This window comes from Podarcis liolepis (assembly GCF_965112155.1).
Source record: "Podarcis liolepis genome assembly, chromosome: 11".
NCBI classification, from domain to species: domain Eukaryota; kingdom Metazoa; phylum Chordata; class Lepidosauria; order Squamata; family Lacertidae; genus Podarcis; species Podarcis liolepis.
The window spans coordinates 47,286,056-47,308,445 of record NC_139565.1 but is presented as its reverse complement, the minus strand read 5'-3'; the positions used below and the strand labels follow the sequence as shown (position 1 = coordinate 47,308,445).

Sequence of the window (22,390 nt, the reverse complement as noted above, 5' to 3'; positions counted from 1 at the left end):
AGAGTAATGCATGTGTACTTTGATGAACCACTCAGTACTCCAGTTCCATATTTTGCACTAGCTGTAGCTTCTGAACTAAGTGAAAGGGAAACCCCATACAGAGTGCATTACAGTAAACTAAATGTGAGGTTTTTGATCCCTGGATCACCACGGGAGAAGCTATCCCTGTCCAGGAATGGGTGCAGCTGTTGTTTCATCCATATATCTGCATAAATTGTTTTATTCCTTTTTAAGAGTATCAAAATATGGTTTAATTGTTCTTAGGGTTTGCTGAAATAATTTGATTGGTTCCAGAAGTTCTTTTTTGTGTGTTTTGATTTTGTCTTGCACGTTGCACTTTGATGGCTTGATGCTATGACATGGTGCATACATTTATTGAATAATAGTGAGACTGGATGTCTATTTATGTATATGAATGGGGGAATGTGAGAGACAGCTGAAGGGAGAATGGATACAAATTCCTCATGTGCAAAAACACATTCAGTTTCAACTCACTCCTATTCATTCCATTAATTAAATATCATATCCTTCAGTTGATAGCTTGCTCTGTTCAGTAAATGCAATCCAACTTCAATCTCTAATTAGAGATACTTACCTGAAATGTATTATGTTCTAGATGCTTTCGAATCTCATGTGAGATACACTTTCCGGGTGTATGGGACTATAGATGATAGAGCCCGTTTACTGGAAAAGAAGACTAAATATCTTAACGAATCAGGTAAGCCAGTGGTGATGTTTGACTACATTGAAAATGATGTGCTGAACAAGTCTTCTGAAAACTAGTTCTAGAGCAGTGGTTTCCAGTAAGTACTGTGGACCCCCTGTTTTTTTCAGAAGTCAAGCAATGGACATGTTCCAGTGAGCATGGTGAGTTGTATCAACACTGCTTGCTGGACAGAAGATAGACATATCTGTCAGGTTTGTGTGTGGAGAATCCTGCTATTTGGCAAACAATGCCCCTGGTGTTGTAACCAGAATAGCTGCAGCTGTGTCCAAAGTGTGCCCATGGCCACATAGTTAGTAGGAGGCCACGGTCTCTGTAATTATTATAACAGGAGGCAAAGTCCAAAGGAGTTGGGTCACTCAGTAGAACACTTAAGCATGTGCTGAATCACATACTAATGAGTTTTTCTGAGAGTGTTTGTGGAAGCATCTTCTGCAGCTGGTTGTAGCCCATGCAAGTGCATGCTTCAGTGCATTTATTTATTGCCTTTGTTGTTGTTGTTAGTTGTTTAGTCATGTCCGACTCTTCGTGACCCTATGGACCAGAGCACGCCAGGCACTTCTGTCTTCCACTGCCTCACGCAGTTTGGTCAAACTCATGCTGGTAGCTTCGAGAACACTGTCCAACCATCTCGTCCTCTGTCGTCCCCTTCTCCTTGTGCCCTCCATCTTTCCCAACATCAGGGTCTTTTCCAGGGAGTCTTCTCTTCTCATGAGGTGGCCAAAGTATTGGAGCCTCAGCTTCACGATCTGTCACCTTCCAGTGAGCACTCAGGGCTGATTTCCTTCAGAATGGATAGGTTTGATCTTTTTGCAGTCCATGGGACTCTCAAGAGTCTCCTCCAGCACCATAATTCAAAAGCATCAATTCTTTGGCAATCAGCCTTCTTTATGGTCCAGCTTTCACTTCCATACATCACTACTGGGAAAACCATGGCTTTAACTATACGGACCTTTGTTGGCAATGTGATGTCTCTGCTTTTTAAGATGCTGTCTAGATTGCCTTTATTTATTGCCTTTATACCCTGTGTTTTCCCCATTGAACTCAAGTTAGTATGCAAGAGGCTATGTGCTACCCGCTCCCCAAAGAAACCCTGTTTAGTTTCAGCCAGGTTGCTACATGGTGTGCCTTCAGACCACTGTATGGTGCCAGGGACGCGGACTTATAAAAAATATTGGGGGGGGGGGCCGGGAAAGCTCATGAATAATAAATAAGCTCATGAATATGCAAATAAAGTGGCGCCGCCTCCTCGTGAGCGAATAGGGGAGAGCGTGCTGCGCCTATTAATCAGCTCCGAAGGAAATTGGGTGGAGCTTTTGCTCGGGAGGGAGGGCAGGAGGCATGCAGCCCGACCCTGTGCATTTTGGGCTGGGGGAGGGGCGGCGATGGCGCTCTGCTGGAGGGGCGCCGGAGATTATTGGGGGGGCAGAGCCCCCCAAACGAATTTTTGAGGGGGCTTGGGCCCCCTCAAGCCCCATGGAGTCGGCGCCTATGTATGGTGCTGATGTTGTAAAACAACAGAGCTTCTTAGCAGAAAGAAACTTGAAAAACAGGGTCTAGGTGAAATCCTGAGATTTGACCCTAAGTTGGGGGTTTTTAGAGTGTGTATGTCTTGGGAAACAGGGGTGAGATGACTATTCTGCACAGTTCTAAAGATAGTGAGGACTTCTGAGAAAAAGTTGGCTCAATTTCCTTGTTTCCTTTTAAACTGGTGATGTTCTCAAAATGCAAACTTAGAAATGGATATCTGACCATGGAGCCAAGGTCAAAGATTAGCAGTCCAAGAAGCACATAACCATTTTATCAACCTCCTTTCTTCCAGACCCAGCTCACGAGCCTGATAATCTGGAAACACACACAGTGACTTCCCATTCATTTACTCTAACTTGGGAATTCGATCATCTCAATGAAACCCACCCAGGTTTTATCAGAGGTTACTATGTTTATGTGAAAAAGGAACATGGAAACTGCACATTACTTCCAGGTAATTGGTTCAACACCCAGAACGTCTTGTATTCAGGCAACACACCCATGTTTAAAACCAACACGGGAGTGGGGCTATGCTGTATCAAGTAGCCACTTCTCCATCATCATGTGTGGCCTCCCTCTCTGTCCACACATACAAGACCAACTCGTTGAGAGGACTTCATGTGTCCCAGCTGATTGCTCAGGGTGCCAGATCACATGGAAGGCTTTGTGTCAGTGTTCAAAACTCTCATTGTTCTAGGCACATTTTGCGACAGGGAATTTCATTAGCGCGAGCAGATTTTGTGCTCTGGGCACAGTACTGCACCGAAGATTTCAGATTGAAACTGCAGAGTGGAAGGAAAGGAGGACCTTTTTCTGCCTCCCCACTTTCAACTACTCTCTGAAGACTGAAGAAGAGAGCCTCTTAAGAATATTAGGGGGGTTGGCAGGGGAAGGACTAGACCACATGAAAAATGAACATAATATTTTAGCTTCAGTTCATTAATTTTCAGCTTTGGATTCTTGTTATAAAAAAGCACGCCTAGACAGTCCGTTGTTGCGCCCATAACCTAGGTTTAAGGTGCCATTTAGCTCCTAGCTTTCACAGTTTCTAACACTGCTTTGTGTGCACAGTTGTACACACCTCCTTCCCTGACAGCAGTGTTGCTAACACTTTTCTGGACAGTGAAGGGTCACGGTGAGTCCGGGGCTGCACACATGTGCTGACAGGAATGTCAGATTAGCTCCTCTGGTGTGCCCATGTTGTGCCCTGATCCTGCATTTCTTTGATCTCACACCATTCAGGTAAACACCACTGTCAGGTGGGGGCAGTTGCACAGCGCTGCCCTACTACCATGCTCCCCCTTCTGCAAATGTTTACACCACATGCTCAGCTGCCAGGGTAGAGTTGACTTGGTTCATCGGGGGGGGGGGGTACTCTGTGCAGTCCTACTCACATGACCCGGAAGCTGTACGCCGGCTCCCTCGGCCAGTAAAGTGAGATGAGTGCCGCAACCCCAGAGCCATCCGCGACTGGACCTAACGGTGAGGGGTCCCTTTACCTTTTATGATGCTCGAATAGGGTGCGGCACATGATTACTACGTCAAATGTCATTTAGGAATTGGTAGAAGGGGAAAAATGTAGTTCTGTTATTGTACATCTCTTGGTTCTACCACCTGCCCCAGGTACGAAATTGTGTCTTGGTCCAGGGGTGGGGTGTGCATGGGCTTAGAACAAACAGGGCACCTCTGATCACAGAGTCTCTTACAGTCCTGATTTTATCCACCTCCCTGATCAGTCTAATTTGGGGAGGGTGGAAGTCTTTTCACTGTTGCTGCTGTTAAACCATTGGGAGTTCAAAACACTTACTTATATACTGCAAACAATCTGGAGTTCTATCTCTGGATGCCAAACTACTTTCTATTTGCCCCTGAGTTGGCATGTATTTTTCTTCGACTGAGCTCTGTATTATGGATGCTTTTTATGGTTTCATACAGTGTCAGTGAAAGGGCCACCTCAGTTATAAATGATGCTGAAAGGCCAGATCCAGGTGACTGGTAGCTGAATAGGTGGCCCAACATCAGCAAAAAGCCTTGTGATTTTCATTCGGATTTCTATCATATGCACACACAAATCTACATTTGTGTGGCTCTATATTATGGAGATGATGAGCTTGTAGCCACCCACCTCCCATCCTGCAAGACCATTGGCCAGATTTACTGGGGCTGATGTGAACTGGAGTCCAAAATACACAGACTCCTCTTTTCTTCTATATTGGGTGGCTACAAGAGCTTGAATGAAGAAAGGAACTTGTTTAACTGCCATTGCCTTTGTTTTTGAATGCAGACCATCCAGTGCATTGCAACTATACCATTGAAGATCCAAATCTTAAGACTTTTACATTGAGGAACTTGGAGCCCAGCACACATTACGAGGTTGGAGTGAAAGCTTACAGTGTCGGCTCACAAGGTCTCCCTAAGAACTTCAGACAAGTATTGACACTCTCTGATGATGGTAAGTCTTAAAAGTCACTTAATTTATTAAAGCAGGGGTAACTAATGCGATGGCTTCCAGATGTTGTCCCCTGATCATTGGGCACATTGGCTGGAGGATTAAATGTTACTTGCATATTTTAACAAGGCATTTATGTGTATGGTAATTGTGAACCAGCTCGTACTTTGATGAATTCTGTCATTTATAATCAGCTGCTGTGTTTTGACAATGTGAAGTTGTCTTATATTGAGACATAGCGAGAGACAAGTTTGATGTGTTCTTAGTCACGAACCCTGCCCTGATATGGAAGACTGATTTGTCTGCATTGGTGCCCTCAATATTTCACCTTTAAGAAACTCCCTCCATCTTGGACTCCCTTCTCTTTGAGTGTTTCTAACCATGATATCTCTCCCATCTGCCTTCTTAAAGTCTATTGTATGTCAATTCCACATCTGGCATGCATATTACAGAACCACCCTTCCTATTTTCCTTGAATTTTATCTGGCCCTATTCCCCCCCCCCCTGGAACTGAAAACCAATCTAATGAAAACCAATAATGTTGGGTGATCTGGGTACTGTATCTGTTCCTAATACTGTTTATTTTTTTCTTCAACAGGAAATGGGTGGCTGCAGAACCTTCTGCCACTTGTGATTGTACCATCAGTGCTCCTACTTGCTGTGTGCATCTGGAAAAGTGAATGGTGAGTTTAGCACAATTCATTAAATTAATATTTTACATGTGAGGAGGGACCCTGGTCCAGTCAGGGTTTCTCCTCATGTGTAGGGGTGCCCCACACGTACAGTTCTTTCCAGTGAAGGTCCCGTGGCTCTGTAGCCCCCATGGCCCCCTCTGCATTTTCACTCAAAGTGTAGAGGGTGTTGGTTGTGTGCTCTCCCTTCTATCATACCATCTCTAAAAGATGATTACAGTGGTACCTTGGGTTACATACGCTTCAGGTTACAGACTCCACTAACCCAGAAATAGTACCTCGGGTTAAGAACTTTGCTTCAGGATGAGAACAGAAATCGTGCTCTGGCGGCGCGGCGGCAGCAGGAGGCCCCATTAGCTAAAGTGGTGCTTCAGGTTAGGAACAGTTTCAGGTTAAGAACGGACCTCTGGAACAAATTAAGTACTTAACCCGAGGTACCACTGTATAATACTGCTGGTGCAGTGCCCTTCAGAAAAGAATGACCCAGTTATGAGTGGATCAGTAAATGGGATAACAATGAAGTTAAAAACATAACACAGATGCTTATGTACATCAAACCGCTACTACCTCGCTTTCTTAAGTGATCCTTTCACCCTTTATGCATCAATCTCTTTTCTGTGTTTCCCACTGACCCCATTTGGGGTGTTGTATCTTCAAATGAATCTTTATTTGCATCAGCCATCGGCCATAGCAACAAAACAGCAGTGCAATATACAAAGAACAGAAATAAAACGTCGATTATATAAAACATACTTTAGGGTCTTGAATCAGTCAAATAGTGGACCTTATTCCAATTGCCCCAGCTAAAAACCTTGCAACCTTTGCTGTCATCTGCTCCTCCTGATCTGCCAAGGGAAAGGACACTGTGGCAGTGGCTGGGTGACCCGGAGTGGACAATAAAAGAGGGGTAATAAACTCATTCCTCAAGTCTTTATAAAGAGTGCAAGCCAGAAGACAGCACCGAATCGGTGGCGCATGCCCATCTCCACAGGGACATAAGCGTTTTTCGTGTGGAATATGTAGGAATTGTCCCTCAAGTACAACCGAGGGCAATACATTCAATCTTGCGATTGAATTAATGTGTGGTGAATGGGACTTCTACCTGCTTGTGCAGCCCTTCTGCTCTTCCCTTCGTGGTGTGAATAAACAAACAAACCTAGAAGCTTCTGATTAATCATGGTTTCTTGTTTCAACCAAACTGGAAAACTAATTGCCAGCTTGTGTACAAGCCAGGGTTGGAGCCGGCTTGAGTTCCTGGCTTTTTCTAAAGCTGGTGTCAGACTGGTTGGACACAGAGAAATGGGGAGGGGGGAGGAACCAGCTGGGGAGCCACTAAGGGAAGATGGCTCACAGCCTGGACAGCTGCAAACCATAGTTTCCTGGTTTAGATGAAATGGGAAACGATGGTTAATTAGAGGCTACCTGGTTAAACTGTGGCTGAAGCAAAGGGGCTATGTACATGCACAAAGGCTTTTCATATCTTGGCTTATTAAGTTATGAGATGATCATTGACTGTACAGTGGTGCCTCGCAAGACGAAAAGAATCCGTTCTGTGATTCTCTTCGTCTAGCGGTTTTTTCGTCTTGTGAAGCAAGCCCATTGAAGGATTAGCGGATTAGCGCAATTAGCGGCTTTTAGCGGCTTATCTGCTGATTGGATCAGCTGATAAGCGGCTTAGCGGCTTAGAAAAAGGGGGGGAGGGGAAAAAACCAGCAGGAACTCGCAAGACATTGTTGTCTTGCGAAGCAAGCCCATAGGAAATTCGTTTTGCGAAGCACCTCCAAAACGGAAAACTCTTTCGTCTAGCGAGTTTTCCGTCTTGCGAGGCATTCGTCTTGCGGGGCACCACTGTAAACATATATATGTGCATGGTTCAGAACTGTGGTCATGGCCCAGAAGTGGGAGAATGAACAGCTCCCTAACAGGGTAAGTCTTAAGTGCTGCTTCAAGGCTTGATGCCAGCTGTTGTGGTGCAGCAGCAGTTATTTTCTGCCTGGCACCTGGGTGATGTTGGGCCAGCAATGGGGAAGGGGAGAACCACATTCACCACCTTGAGCTCTTTGGAGGAAAGGTGGGGCAATAACAAACTTGCTTAGGCTGCCCCTGATAAGCCAGGTAACTTCAGTTACCTACTCTGAGCAGAGCAAGGAGGCTAGCGCACAGCGTACCTGGGCAGGTACATTTCTAACTTTGTGGACAAACATGCCAATTGCATTTGGCTGTTTCAGCTGATTCTCAGAAGACCACTGTGGATTTAGTTCTTTTGACATGACTAATAACTTTATCACTGCTGTGTTTTAAGCAGCAAAATAAGTTGCCTTTCTTTTCTTATTTTCCCCTCCCTTTCTTTTCTAGTGTGAAGAATTCATTGAAAATCCCCCATCCTGATGCAGCTCTTTTAAAGGTAAGATAAAATCACTATCAAAATCTGATAGTAGAGGACTCTATAAACAGTGAGGCTGGCACAACTACTTTTAGGTGTGCAATGTGACTCTCTGCCCATCGTGCCCCTAAATCTGTTCTGGGGGTTTCCCCCCAAACCCCCAGAGCAGATTTAGAGCAGGGAGTTACATTGCACAGCTAAAAGTCATTGTGTTGGTGTTACCCTTCAGTTGGCTACAAGCCCTAAGCTGGTCATGCTTTTGTTTAATTGAATTAATAATAATAATAATATTTTATTCTTTTTTCCCATACATTTGTTACTCAACAATTATATTCCAATTCAACAAAACTAGTGACTCCCCCCTCACCCAACATTGATGTTTCTAGCCCAAATTACATACAATTGCATTTTAAGAAACACTTCAAACTCCACGTATGGGAAATAACTTTTTATATAGACTAGAAAAGGTTCCCAGTGTTCTTTAAAAGATTCTAAAATCGTACCTTTTGTCAGTGCCATCCATTTTGCCATCTCTGCATATTCCAAGATTTTCATCAACCATTCTTCCTTAATGGAAATCCAATGAGAGTTAAGTCATGTGAAGTCCCCCTGATATCACATCCAGCTGGACTCAAACATGCCTAACTGTTCCGATTGTGTTGGGCAATAGTGTGTGGAACAGCAGAAACAAATATGCTAGCCCATTGTTCCTTTTGCCCTACATACTTCCCTGAACTCTGTTTTTCCAGGGTTCTAAAATGCACAAGAGGGACACGGGTGGTGCTGTGGGTTAAACCACAGAGCCTAGGACCTGCCGATCAGAAGGTCGGCGGTTCGAATCCTCACGACAGGGTGAGCTCCCGTTGCTCAGTCCCTGCTCCTGCCAACCTAGCAGTTCAAAAGCACGTCAAAGTACAAGTAGATAAACAGGTACCGCTCCGAAAGGAAGGTAAACGGCGTTTCCGTGTGCTGCTCTGGTTCGCCAGAAGCGGCTTAGTCATGCTGGCCACGTGACCCGGAAGCTGTACGCTGGCTTCCTTAGCCAGTAAAGCGAGATGAGCACCGAAACCCCAGAGTTGTCCGCGACTGGACCTAATGGTCAGGGGGGAACAAATGTTTTAAATTCACGCTCGTCTACCACAGAAATGGAAGGAGTGTCTGGAGAACACTTTAGTCTGGATCCAGCCCATTCTTTTTTAGGGAGTGCTCTTTATCTTCAGCTTTATGAGTCTGGTTTTAATTTGTGTGCTTTCTGTAGATTCCACAGGTGAAGTCCGGACCCATGGAAATAAGCGAGACCCCTCCCAGCAAATTACAGCTGATAGGAACGTGTCAAGGTCCTGTCAGCAAGCAGCCTCCACTTCCAATTTTTGTGGAAAATTGGAGCTACTTTAAACTGCAAGGTTGCGAGACTCTACCATCACAAAAGGCAGCAAGCAAGAAACCCAACTTACCTTTGACATCTTACCAGCCGCTCGAGCGCTTTGGTTTTGGAAGCACCGCTATCAGCCACCCACCAGGAATGAGTCAAGGCGATTTAGACTCTCTCTCTCAAACAGAAGTGCCTCTCAGTGTGGGTTCTGCTGAACCCAGCCAGCCACTGGTTTACAAACCCCAGCTGCCCCAAGAGTCCAAAGCAAGCACACCTGGATCCAATGATGAAATGGTGTGTTTAACTGCTATACACTGTTGAGCTCTGTACAGGAACTGCTTCTAGATCAATATCCTAGTCACTGAAGCCGGACAGGTGGATGCGGTTTAGTCCTGCTGGCCACATGACCCGGAAAGCTGCCTGTGGACAAACGCCGGCTCCCTTGGCCTGAAAGCGAGAGGAGCACTGCAACCCCATAGTCGCCTTTGACTGGACTTAACCGTCCAGGGGTCCTTTACCTTTTTTACCTAATGTGGAAACAAACAGAGGTGGTGATCCTTATAAACACTCCTCCTCATAGTGCAAATGGGGACAGCACATCTCGTTGGAGTTGGAAGAATTTGCAAAGTGCTCTTTCTTCTGCGTTAGGCTTGGTTCACACATTTAGGCCACGAACTTACGGAGCGGCAGAGAGAGATTTGGTGGCGGTTACTCTGTCGCACCCAGGCCCCTGCTGGCTCCTTTTGGTCAGTGTGGAAAGAAGCAACATTTTCTTCATTCTCTCTTCCATTCCACCCTTCATTCTTACTGAGCACAAAGGCAGGGAAATTAAGCATGGTATGGCTTAATTTTCAATCTGGTATGGCTTCAGGGCTGATCCAGTTAGGGGAATGGGGAAGTTTTGGATCCTATGGATCCCAGGGCACTCTGTGTCAAGTCATTGCGTGGAGCTGGCTTGAGATTGTGGCTTTTTCTAAAGCTGGTGTCAAGGACTGGCTGAAGGCCAAGGAATGGTGGGAGGAACCAGCTGGGGAGCCACTAAGGGAAGAAGGCTCGTATGTTCGTCCCCTCCTCCCTCCCAGTCCCTTTTCCTTTTGTGTTGTGTCTTTTATACAGAGAGCAGGGAATCCCTTTGCACTGATCTTTGTAAGCCAGTTTGGGAGTCTTTTGGGGGGTGGAAGAGCAGGGTAAAAATAAAATAATATTTTTTAAAGGTCTACCATTCTTGGGTCAGGATTTGCCTAATGAACCCCATCAGCAGAAGGCAAGGCCTCACACTTGCGCAACAGGGCTTTCCTCTGTGCTCCTCCTGTATTGGCTTGGGGTGGTGATGTTGTGAGACCCCCTAGAACATGCAATGGAGGAGGGAAGGGGGATTGTTCCATCTGGTAAACTGACATGCTTGCACAGACAGAACATTCAACATAGCGCAACCTTGAATTCCACAAAAAGCATGCACATTTCTAAGGAATTCAGATGGAAATGCTTGCAACTTTTCAACAAGGCTGGTCCAGTCATGCTGTATGTTTCCCAATTAAATTCAGTCCAGAACCAAGTTGTGCCTTACTGGTTTCTTTGCATTTAAATAATACCATTTGGGATTCCTTTAAATGTTGACTGAGATTGCGGACCGTTCTACTGGAGCCGGCAGATCTTCAGATGCTTACCACTTGAGTGGCTTTTGAAACTATTTGAGGACTCCTGAAGAGTTTCAAAAGCACTTTTCCATGTGTTGCAAGAAAATGCCCATAAAATTCAAGAGCGAAGTGACACTGAGTGGGCAATCTTTTGGTTCCTGAGGAGTCTAATAGGTAAAGGTAAAGGGGACCCCTGACCATTAGGTCCAGTTGTGGCCGACTCTGGGGTTGCAACGCTCATCTCGCTTTATTGGCCGAGGGAGCCGGCATACAGCTTCCGGGTCATGTGGCCAGCATGACTAAGCCGCTTCTGGTGAACCAGAGCAGCGCACGGAAATGCCGTTTACCTTCCCACCGGAGTGGTACCTATTTATCTACTTGCACTTTGACGTGCTTTCAAATGGCTATGTTGGCAGGAGCAGGGACCGAGCAACGGGAGCTCACCCCGTCGCGGGGATTTGAACCGCCGACCTTCTGATCGGCAAGTCCTAGGCTCTGTGGTTTAACCCACAGCGCCACCCACATCCCTAGGTCCATATAAATAAGTAAGTTAGTTTTATTTGTATCCCTCCCTCCCTGGCTGAAACCGGGCTCAGGGCGGCTGACATCAAATCTATAACCATGATATAAAATCAAGCAATAATTAAATTGCCTCCTAAAAAACAAGTCAGGGTCAAATTAAAATCTAATTAGATGGCTTTCTGCAGGATTAGGGTTGGGAACAATCAATGCTCATCTAATTGGCTCCTCTCACCAGCTACTTTTCTTGCCCAAGTCGTATCCTTTCCAGGTGGCTTTTCATTTTGAAAGAAACAAAACAAAAATGCCTGCCCTTCCAGCTGTTGGAATGCTGCTCTCATTAGCCCCAGCCAGCCTGGGGACCAACGGTGTGGGATGATGGGAGTTGCAATAATAATAATAATAATAATAATAATAATAATAATAATAATAATTTATACCCCGCCCATCTGGTTGGGTTTCCCCAGCCACTTTGGCCGGCTTCCAAAAAAATATTAAAATACTGTAATACATCAAACATTAAAAGCTTCCCTAAACAGGGCTGCCTTCAGATGTCTTCTAAAAGTCTGGTAGTTGTTGTTCTCTTTGACATCTGGTGGGAGGGCATTCCACAGGGAGGGCGCCACTACTGAGAAAGCCCTCTGCCTGGTTCCCTGTAACTTGACTTCTTGCAGTGATGGAACCGCCAGAAGGCCCTCGGTGCTGGACCTCAGTATCTGGGTAGAACAATGGGGGTGGAGATGCTCCTTCAGGTATACTGGGCCGAAGCCGTTTAGGGCTTTAAAGGTCAACACCAGCACTTTGAATTGTGCTCGGAAACGTACTGGGAGCCAATGTAGGTCTTTCAAGTCTGGTGTTATATGGTGTCAGCGGCCGCTCCCAGTCATCAGTCTAGCTGCCGCGTTCTGGATAGTTGCAACCTATCTTGAGGGCACTATGCTGACTACTCTTGCTCTTCCGACCTCCATACTGCTGGAAGCTACTGGCACAAGGTTGAGATAAAGAACTTTCATACTACTGTCCACGCAGGTCCCGCTAACCAAAAACTCACCAATCCGCACTTAAATAATTATGTCCAAACCTTGCTATACACTCCACAGATTCACTTATCTGTACAGTCGACTTCCTTGCTTTTTTGTGTGCTTTGTGGGTCACCATCGGCCATTTTTGAACAGAAACCATGGGGAAAGAGAGAGATTAGGAACCAAGATCAGACAAATCATATGGAAAAGTTGGACCTATCAGTGAGCACAAGAGGTCTGACAAACCTGCTATTTCCTTTGGCTGTAGTGAGTTCAGAAAGAAACCATGGAGAGGGAGTGGGGAGAGATAAAAAAAATCCAGCATTAGAATATGAACACTCACCTAATGAACCATTTCCTGGAAATGCATTGTGCTTATAAGGCAGGAACTGCAAATATCTTCAGTTTTCTAATTCATTATCCCAGCTACAGCTGAAGTGGTCGTGGTTCAGGGGTAGTAGAGCATCTGGACCAATGTTCAACCCTTGGCAACTCCAGATAGGGAGAGGCCTTTGTCTGAGATCCCGAGCGGCTGCTGCCTGCCAGTGTGGGCAACACTGTACTAGATGGACCACTGGGTCTGACTCCCAGGTAAGCCAGCTTGTGTAGTATTAGGTTACAATGCCACCTAGTGGGCAAAAGGAAAACTCCAGGTCAGCTTTAAAACGAAACTAAAAATGAAGAGTGTAGGGAGAAAGCCACAGCGAATAAAAGGTCAAAAGACAAGACAAATGCTAAACATTAGCAACTCTACTTGGTTGTTCAATGAAATTAGAATTACACGGGAGCAGGGACACAGACAGGACCTGCCACCCTCCACCACTTTCCTCCGCGCATTGGCAGGCAAACATCTGAAGAGGGCTAATGTCTCAATTCAGTGGCAAACCTGAGTTGCAAAAATGAAAGGAATATTTATTTAAATTTGCAGTAAGGTGATTGGCTTGGTACCCAGCAGCACCAAACGGTGCAAAGGGGCTCGGAGAAGGTGAAACATCAGGCGTTTTACTTTAAGAGAGCAAGTTCAAAGTCCATTTTATTAACAATGCATCCCTTTGATAAGATAATGCTTCAGGAGGCTTTTAATGTTCATAGATGTGAACTGTACACACTGTACAAAACAAAACAAAACAAAAATCCAAAAAAGGAAAGAGAAACAAAAAAGAGATCAAGAATCCAGATGGGCAGATCCAATTGGGGACAAAGCCTCTTCAAAATTATACACAGCTCAATGAAATATTCATACAGAAAATATATAAATACTTTTTCTTTCTTTCTATGTTACAGGTATACAATATAAATCAGATTTCAATGTCCATTCAGTGACCTACAAACAATATAACTTCCAAATATGTAGCAGCTTGTCAACTGAAAAAAAAAAAGAGGAAATATGACCACATGGGGTGGAGACAATGAGCTTTGAAGTTTTTCATACACTCTTCTCACACTCCTCAGAATGATTAATTTACATAATCTCTAACATCACACATAGTTTGGGTTATTGGCAGCCACTATTCAAGCACATCTCCCCGCCCCCCACCCACAAATTACACCTACAAAATACTGCCCCTCCCCCTCAAAACTTCTTGCGTTTTGTGCTAATCTAACCTATGCAGTGGCAGAATGGCAAGTTCTCTCGCTCTTCTTCTCTTTTTTTTTGGCATAAATTACATTTTTTCAAATTAAATAGTGTCTATTTTATACAAGCAGGTCAAGCAAAAAAAGTGCAATTTCTGCATGCTGTGGCGTCGCTATCCAACTATTTTACAAAAGAAAAAAATCCAAATAAAAACCACATTCTTGACTGAATTAAAAAATGATAATTACATAGCAAATCTGGATGTTTGCGCTGAGAAGTCTAAAAAACGAAACAAAAAAACAAAGACAGGGCTATTGCCATTTCTAGAAAAGGAAAATTTCTAGTAGGGATTCTAACATGTTCCCATCACCACTAGCCAGCATTTAATAGTGAGGTACATTTAACTGGAAAACACATGCCCTGTCACATTTTTCTGCACAGGAGGGCAAGCGGAAGGGTATGGTAACAAGGATTGTTACAGAAGGCAATCTCAAAATAAGAGGGTTTTTTTCCTATTAAAAGCAAAAAAGAAAAAGAAAAAGGATCAATATGTTTAAGGCAATATTCAGCCAGAGTTAAGCCCTAAATTTAGAAGTGCCTCTCTTTGGGTCGGACCCCATGCCCTCTGAAACTTACATTCACTTCACAACTGGAGAATCAGCTTTGAAAAATCTTTATATAGAGAATGCTGCCAGAAACGCAAGCAGCTGAGCTGCCACCAAAATGCTTCCAGAATCTTATTTCTGCCTTATACTGCTATTCGAAGAGTTACTGAAGGACATTCTCTGCCGCCTGGCAAGTATTCTAGAATGTGTCGGAGAAAGCAAACTTCTGAACGTGTTAACCCATTTCCTAGAATACTGAAAATATTCTAGAGGAATGGAAACCAACGGTGCCTAATTAGCAGCAGCCCATATGGCGGATATAATGAACAAGGTCTTTTTAGGACTGTATGGGCCTTTCGACACACATCTGACAATATGACTTGGATCTTTTGTGGACTGAGTTCGAAGATCTGAGCTTTCCTGCCTTCCCTTTGCCCCTTCAAAAAATATGATCCTGGGAGTTGGAGGGGCCTTTGGGACTAGAAGGGAGAGCCATTGGCAAATGGAGAGGGAATTGGCAGAAATCACCCTGCTTATGTGAGCAGAGGACCAACTCGGAATCCAAGCCTATATTGCAAGGGGCTAACACTTCTTTGTCTGATGATCAGAGCTCTTAAAGACATAGAGAATTAGTAACGGCTAAAGGTTTTCTATGCCTATCATATAATCAGGCTGCTGCTATATGTATTAATGGAGGTGTTGAACCTGAGGTACTCAGATCTAACAGCCTGTGTCACAGCCAGTATCTAATTCTTAACTTATCTGTCGTGGGGAAAACAAAATTCCTACAGAATTATATTTGGAATGCACTGAACAAAAGCAGAAAAAGGATGTCAATTCAAAGTGTTCTCTCAAATGCAGCTTTTTAGAATACTACATGCTCCCCTTTCCCTCTAAAAGACCTGGAGAAGTTTGGGATCTTTGTTTAAAATCCCTTCTGTCCAACTTTTACTGCAGTAAGTAGGGCAGGACAGTGTGTGTGTGCACGAGAGTGAGATAGATGCATCTAAACAAGTCCCCCATGCACCGTAAGGGTCCATTCTGAAGCACTTAGAATCTCCTTTGTGACGTACCTCACAAGGTCAGAAGGGGGATTATTAGCAGAAGGATTTCTACAGGGATCGGATGCACTGATCTCTCAGAAGTCACTGAGCCAAGCCCACAGTTCCCACCCCTCTGCAAAAGCAACAGTGGGACATAGTATGAGGGGTCCACACCACCCACATAATTCAAACTGCGATGCTGAGAGTTTCCCCAAGAGCCATCGTAGTTTCCTTTTCTGGGAACGTTTCCTATGGTTTTGGCTTGGTGCCCAATTCCTGTGCAGGAGCACTTAGGCTACCCTGTAGAATTCGTGATCCTCCAAGCCAAACGCAACCGACCAGGTATATACAGCCGCCCTCTGATTTTTCTGTATCTCTGAGACTCATGAGGTTGTCAAACAGCCGGCAGTTCACAATTCAGGGCTTTTGCATTTGGCTTGATGGATTAAAGGTCGTCCAAGTACACAACCGAATGAGATGCTACTGTGACTGGCCAAGGAGTACTCGATTCAAAACACAGCTTTTCAATGAAAACCCATTGTGTTACACTCCAGAATATATTCTGCCACATCAAATTAATTGACAAATTAAAGTAAACGCAAGGTGTCATATATGAAACACTCAGTACTGACATTATTACATCCTCGACACTTACGGAAATATGTTTTCTTTCCTTAAATGTACTTGAAAAATTCACTTGATGTTACTTTGCAGTTTTCTTGGTGATGGTCAGGATGTCAGAGTTCTTTGCACTTAAAAAAAGGTAGTGGTGAATTTTCTGGGTGTAGATGCTGCAATCCAAGTTTACTGTTTAATTTTCCCTATTCATTTTTCATGTCCCTTCTTTAAGAGCTGGGTTGGAAAGCTTAACCACCTGAACAATTTATTTTGTTAAATATAGATTTATTTATTTATTTATTTCAAAAAAGCCTCAGCTACCTTTTGTCATGGAAGCAGAAATGTAAACTAGAGTACATGAATTAACTCCAGCTGGAGTCAGCAATCTATAGGTCTTAATTACTCTATCCTAACTGAGGTAGTGTTCACTACTACTGTATTAGATCTGGGGGTTTTTTTGTCCTGTTTTAACCATGAGTACTACATCACTCCTTTGGGGTTTACACCACTATTTGGTCTACTGTAGCTAGCATTTTGGTTTTGCAAAGGAGTTGTATTTAAGTCCAAACGATATATCTGTAAATACTGGCAGATAAGATTAATGGATTCCATGTGGTTAATAGGTAGACATTAATTCAGCTGAAGCCCCCCACCCAAATCTCCAAAGAGCTCTGATGGAAATGGGAAAAAAAACAACTGAGGGAACTAATTTTGCTGGGAACCCTCCATTTACAAAGGCCTAAAAGGGTTCTACCAATTAAATTATAGTGAAGGCCACATGACTCAATGAAAGCAGTTTTAACAAGTAATACTATAGGAAGGGGGAAATGGCCAACTCCTAGAAGGAACCTCCACTGCCACTCCAAACATTCCTCTACAGCTCAAGGAAAATAAGACGTCTGGTTAAAGGGTGGGGAGGTAACAACTGCCTCTACAGGCCCTCTGCTCCTTCCTGTCGCCTTCCAGTTAACAAGTTCCAAAGGCAACAAATGGAGGAAAAGTATCTTCAAAAACCTGGTAACGTATTCTTATTCCCACCACCAACCTCCCCCACCCTCCACTGCCATCATCGTATGTGAAAGAAAGTCTCAAAACCTCTACATGCCCCGCAACCCCACCCAGTGTCGCATTCCTTGGAACCAAAGTCATCATCGAGTCAGAAGAAGTGAAAATGAGCACGTCACCAAGACAACTCCTGTTCCTTTAAAATTATTTGTTCCCCAATGGCAGGCTAGAATGGCAGTGTAGACAATGCAAGGAAAACACGGAAGCTAGAGATGAACTCTGAGCTCATCGAGCCAGGAGAAAGAGGCTTTGGCAAAATTAAGCCATAGTGCGATGGGGAAGATGCTCTCAGAGGAGCCACTGTGGTGAATGTGGGAGGAGAAGAAAAAAGAAGCGGATTCGGGTGCTGTGTATCCAAAACTTCCAGAGGTCAAGAACTGCTTATTCTTCCATCTGCCCTGTACAGGAAGGGCAAGGAGCCTAAGCGAAAGAAGGGCTCACGAGGAACTGCAAAAAGGAGCTTGACAAAAAGATGTCGGCTGTAAGCACTTGCCAGTCTCCTACTAAGGAAAGCAGAACTCTTAGAGGTGGTTTGGCCTTTTAACTTTTGCAGTCTTCCCTGTGTTGTGGAGCAAAACCATTTTTTGGGAATGGCAGTGGAGGTAACCTAACCAAGAGTGGATTGCGTAATGAAAAATTCAAATAGCCTTATATCCTTAACGTTCTATAACGTGGAACAAAATCCTACCACAAAAAGAATTAGCACACTGATTAAGCTGCGGTAAGAAATATGCAAAACTGAGCTAATTACACCTTGATAAGCAAATCTTTGAATTTGTTTAATGGGGGGAGGGGAATGGATGGACATAATATGATTGCCAGTACAGACCCGCTGTACTATTTTCATACACAAGAAATTACAGAGTAACCTCAATCCACTACAGTCAGTCTTTTGTAATGAAAGCGGTTGGGCATTTGTATGTACAGGTTTGCATATATCAAGTTATTTGATTCGGGGGGGGGGGCTTTCGGTCTAGGGACAAGATGCACGCGTTTCAAGTCTGCACTTCTAGAAATTTAGGAATCACACTAAGGGTGTGGGGAGAACTGACCTATATATTGTCACCATCATATCATCTGTGCAAAGGATCTGTGAAAGAACAATGGATTAAAGCATAGGAGTGTTCATTTCTGCATGGCACCTTTAAGGCTTTTCACTACCATTACTGGTATTATCTTGCAATTAACCTTTCACGTGTATAATCAAAGCTAAGTGGTAAGGAGAAAAATTAAAGACATGGAATGTGGTGTTTTTTTTTTCTTGCCTCTTTCCTGATCAAAAGCAGCAATGGGTAGATATTTCCTAGTTTTTCTTGATAAAGTATGCACCCTTATTTGATGGAAGTCATGCTTGTTAAAAGGTTTACATTTAGACAATTTACATACTAGATGAGCATTAATGTAGAAAACCCGACCGAACAACATGCATTATTATATGTACAGGGAAATTCTGATCCCAGGGGTCTGAGAAGTGATTTGTTTTTTTTTTTTTAAATCAAACTGTAGTGAAGTTCCTTAATTGGTTCAGTTAACACATTATCACATGTAACTGCAACAAAACTAGACCGGCTGCTAAGACAAATAAGGATTTTTGCTGTTTTAACAATAAAATAACTTAAGACTACCCCAAGTTACTAAGGATTCTCTTCCTCTCTCAGAGATCAGAAATTCTCCAAGTAGTGTTTCACAAAGATTAGGAAAAAGATCACAGAAAGCCATCATTAATCCCCTGACGTCCACAGTTTGAGCAGCTCCATTGGTGACAATGGAGATAGAGCCTTAGATGCTCCGAGATCCAGGGTTTAAAAGGCATCACTCTCTGTCCTGAACGGAAGTAAAAAAAACCCCAACCATGTACAACACGTCCCTGCACGCTGTCCTCTATTATTACGATGCTGCGTTTCAAAATAAGTGAAATGAAAACCTGTGCAAGTGTTCAGTGCTTCGTTCTCCTTGCATATCTTGGTAATTGCTACTTTCATTGTTTTAACAATTCCCATAGGGCTCAGATGGATGGATGGGAAAGCAAGTTCCATGGAGGAGAGGTTCTGTTACTTGTACCCAGAATGCTTCTCTTCTCTCTGCCCAGTCAATTAGACGTTATTATCCGAGGCTACCGGCGACTTCATATTTAACCACACCACAAAAAGCAAGGGGTCAGGATTCAGCCGATGGGTTAGCTGTTTGCTGATTTGATGCTAGTACGGCTTCTGCTTCTTCGTGCATCTGGAAGTAAAGAGATAGAATGTTAGTAAATTAGCATAAAAGACAAAAGTTGTATTAGAAGCCTATCAAGAATTAGCTAGATTTCACTTTGACTCACTTGTAAAAACTGGACATCTTGAAAGAGCTCTTGTATGAACCTTCGGGATGGTAATCGAAATGTACAGTGCGCTAGCAAGTAGGACACTTCAGAGTAAAGGCATATGTCATCAAATGCTTGGGGAAACTTCTCTTTAATTCTAATCAGAAAGAAAAAGAAACCAATTCATGCACCATGATTTAACTGTTCCATCAAAACCTAATACCTTTAGGGAAGGAAGCTGAGGCAGCTATCTGATATTCCATGCAAATTGATGAAGACAAATCTCAGGACATAACAATCTGAATTCAAGTGAAAGAGGAACAAAAATACAGACTGAAAAGGCAAATATGGAACTGAAAAGGCTTAAACGAGTCTAATCCGAACCTCAAAGGGCATATGCTCACAATTACTGAAGCATGTGATAGACGCAGGAAAATAGTTTTGCCAAGATGGTCATATCCCCATTACCAGATGTTGGATTCAACTGCTGCAGATGCTACACTGACATTGTTGTGTCAAAAGCAGATCTGATATGAACCGAACACGCCCACAACAATCTTACCACAGACAATGCATGAACCTGACATCTCACACTTGGGTGGTTATACAGCTACTGAAGGCATGAGGGGTAAGTAATTTTATTAACTCTACAACCAAGTTCAGCAACCACCTTTGCTAAGAGATTGGCTGATGGGTCACGGTTTCAATGCCATCTCTCAAAGGAAGGCTTTGCCACAATTGTCAAGGCCTACAAACCCATCTACGATTCTAGGCTGGCAAATGGGGTAGTCTCCACTCCCTCCACCCCAATCAGCATGAATGATTTCTAACATATTCTCATTGTGTCCTCTTTGGTAAGAGCTGATGATGCCAGAAGCTCACCCACATCCTTCCTCCCCACTCTTCCCAACTCCAAAGGATTAGTGAGGAGCCTGAGGGGGCTACATCTGTCAGTTTGCATTTCTTAGTGCAGAAAGTATTGATCTGATGTGTAGAGATCTTTCCTGTTCTAATTAATTCAAGATGGTTCTGGAAGCTTCTCTGTGTGAAAGAAACAAGCAGAAGGTTCCTGATGTTTGGGTTATTCCTTCAGAGAGGCTGAGTACAGCTGGCTTAAACTGGTCCTGTTATCTCTTTCAGTCAAGGTCATGATGACTATAATAGTAAGGCCAGAAGGAGCCTGGGTTTCACCTTCTCTCTCTCTCTCTCTCTCTTCCTTCTGGTGTGGTGTTCTGTACATAGTATGCTTAGTGTTAAGGTTTAGACTTATTATAAGTTACTGTAAGTTTAAGTTAAGTCTGCTGGAACTGGATTTCTTATGGATAGTGCCAATCCTGAAGGTATTGGATTTGTGACCATTTATGCTCATTTGCCTTCAGTAGCAGTAAAGCTACAATTGCCTCTGGTCTATTTTTTGGGAATCCTGCAACGTGTTTAAGTTTTTACTCTGCTAACTATCTTCTTCTTCTTTGGCGATCCCTCCTAGTGGAGTAAGATTGTCTTCCATAAACACGCTTTTAACAATGAATCCGTAAGTGACTGTGGAGGCCAATTCTGGATCCACATGTCCTTCCACAGTGGGGACATTGGTTTCCGGGCAGGAGTTGATCATGGTGTGGATTTGCCAAGCGTGCCTTCCTCTTAGCATGTTTCTCCCTTGCGTCCTGAGTTCGAGTGTCTTCAAAGCCCATGACACCTTTGGTAAAGGCTGTTGGAATCGTCTCTGGATCAATACTGAGTAGAATTCCATGACAACATCTATCCCCCTTTCCTCTGCCTCCCTCATCCACAGCTGACAGACTATTTGCAGAAAGCTACAATTGTAGCGAGAAGAGAGTGCTACTTACGTCAAGAGACCTGTTTCATGTCCTTTAGTTCCTACTGAACTGCTCAAGTTGATCACTAATCGCAAGACTTCCTTTCTCAGTAGTATGCGGCATACAGGGGTATCATCTGGGATTGACTTTACACCTTGAGGGGGAAGGACATTTTTCAGAATCAAAATCACAGGCAGTTGCATGCGTATTCACTGAGAAGTGCCACACATGCATCACAATGCCTGCCATTAGGCCAAGGACTCGCTCAGATGTTATTTCTTCTCCTCAAGACTACATATGGAGTCAACGTCTAGGGGCAAGAAGAAACAAAGACGGATTCTCCTGGTCTGGACCTTCCTTTCTACATGCAATAAAGGAGATATAGGGGAAAACAGAGGACAACATGAAGGAATTGTGTCAGCCCAAAACACCATGCACAGAGGTGTAGGGTGTGAGCACATGTTGGGGAAGGTGGAAAAATGCTGGCTGAATGGCCCTTAAGAGAACACGCATCACCTTCAACTACTTGGCAGTTGTAATGTTAGGAAAAACCTAATAAAGGTTGCAGTCCTAAGTTGAGTTAGAGGAAGAGCATGTTCATGCAATACAGTGGTGCCCCGCAAGATGAATGCCTCGCAAGACGGAAAACTCGCTAGACGAAAGAGTTTTCCGTTTTGGAGGTGCTTCGCAAAACGAATTTCCTATGGGACAATGTCTTGCGAGTTCCTGGTTGTTGTTTTCCTCCCCCCCCCTTTTTCTAAGCCGCTAATCCGCTTATCAGCTGATCCGATCAGCAGATAAGCCGCTAAAAACCGCTAATAGCGCTAATCCGCTAATCCTTCAATGGGCTTGCTTCGCAAGACGAAAAAACCGCTAGACGAAGAGAATCACAGAACGGATTCTTTTCGTCTTGCGAGGCACCACTGTACCCACATGCAAAATGTTCAGAATCAGGCTGCAAGTGCCTTAAAGAAAATATTTGACTTCTTACCAGAGGTAGGAAAACAGTCACATGTTGCTATGCTTATGACAA

At 43.9% G+C, this 22,390-nt stretch overlaps 2 protein-coding genes across 12 annotated transcripts in view; one reads left to right on the top strand and one right to left on the bottom strand.

Annotated features, from left to right (window-relative positions):
• The window catches only part of OSMR (oncostatin M receptor), a 46,603-nt gene extending 35,898 nt beyond the window's left edge, over positions 1-10,705 (top strand). For all 6 annotated transcript variants that reach the window (XM_083465812.1, XM_083465817.1, XM_083465816.1 and 3 more), the window contains 6 exons: positions 617-718; positions 2,547-2,708; positions 4,539-4,706; positions 5,302-5,386; positions 7,751-7,799; positions 9,037-10,705. In XM_083465812.1, the coding sequence (XP_083321938.1) occupies positions 617-718; positions 2,547-2,708; positions 4,539-4,706; positions 5,302-5,386; positions 7,751-7,799; positions 9,037-9,471 (1,001 nt within the window). In that variant the 3' untranslated portion in view covers positions 9,472-10,705. The remainder of the gene's footprint in view (positions 1-616; positions 719-2,546; positions 2,709-4,538; positions 4,707-5,301; positions 5,387-7,750; positions 7,800-9,036) is intronic.
• Positions 10,706-13,343: 2,638 nt separating this feature from the next.
• The window catches only part of RICTOR (RPTOR independent companion of MTOR complex 2), a 61,418-nt gene continuing 52,371 nt past the window's right edge, over positions 13,344-22,390 (bottom strand). For 3 of the 6 annotated variants that reach the window (XR_014517221.1, XR_014517222.1, XR_014517223.1), the window contains 4 exons: positions 21,388-21,511; positions 19,559-19,697; positions 17,862-19,461; positions 13,344-17,779 (listed from right to left, as the gene is read on the bottom strand). Coding sequence is in view for 3 of the 6 variants with exons in the window: in XM_083465674.1 (XP_083321800.1) it covers positions 19,393-19,461; positions 19,559-19,697; positions 21,388-21,511 (332 nt within the window). In the remaining 3 variants the exon portion in view is untranslated. Of the gene's footprint in view, positions 19,462-19,558; positions 19,698-21,387; positions 21,512-22,390 lie in introns of all 6 variants that reach the window. The other 3 variants (XM_083465674.1, XM_083465675.1, XM_083465676.1) reach the window with 1 other exon arrangement.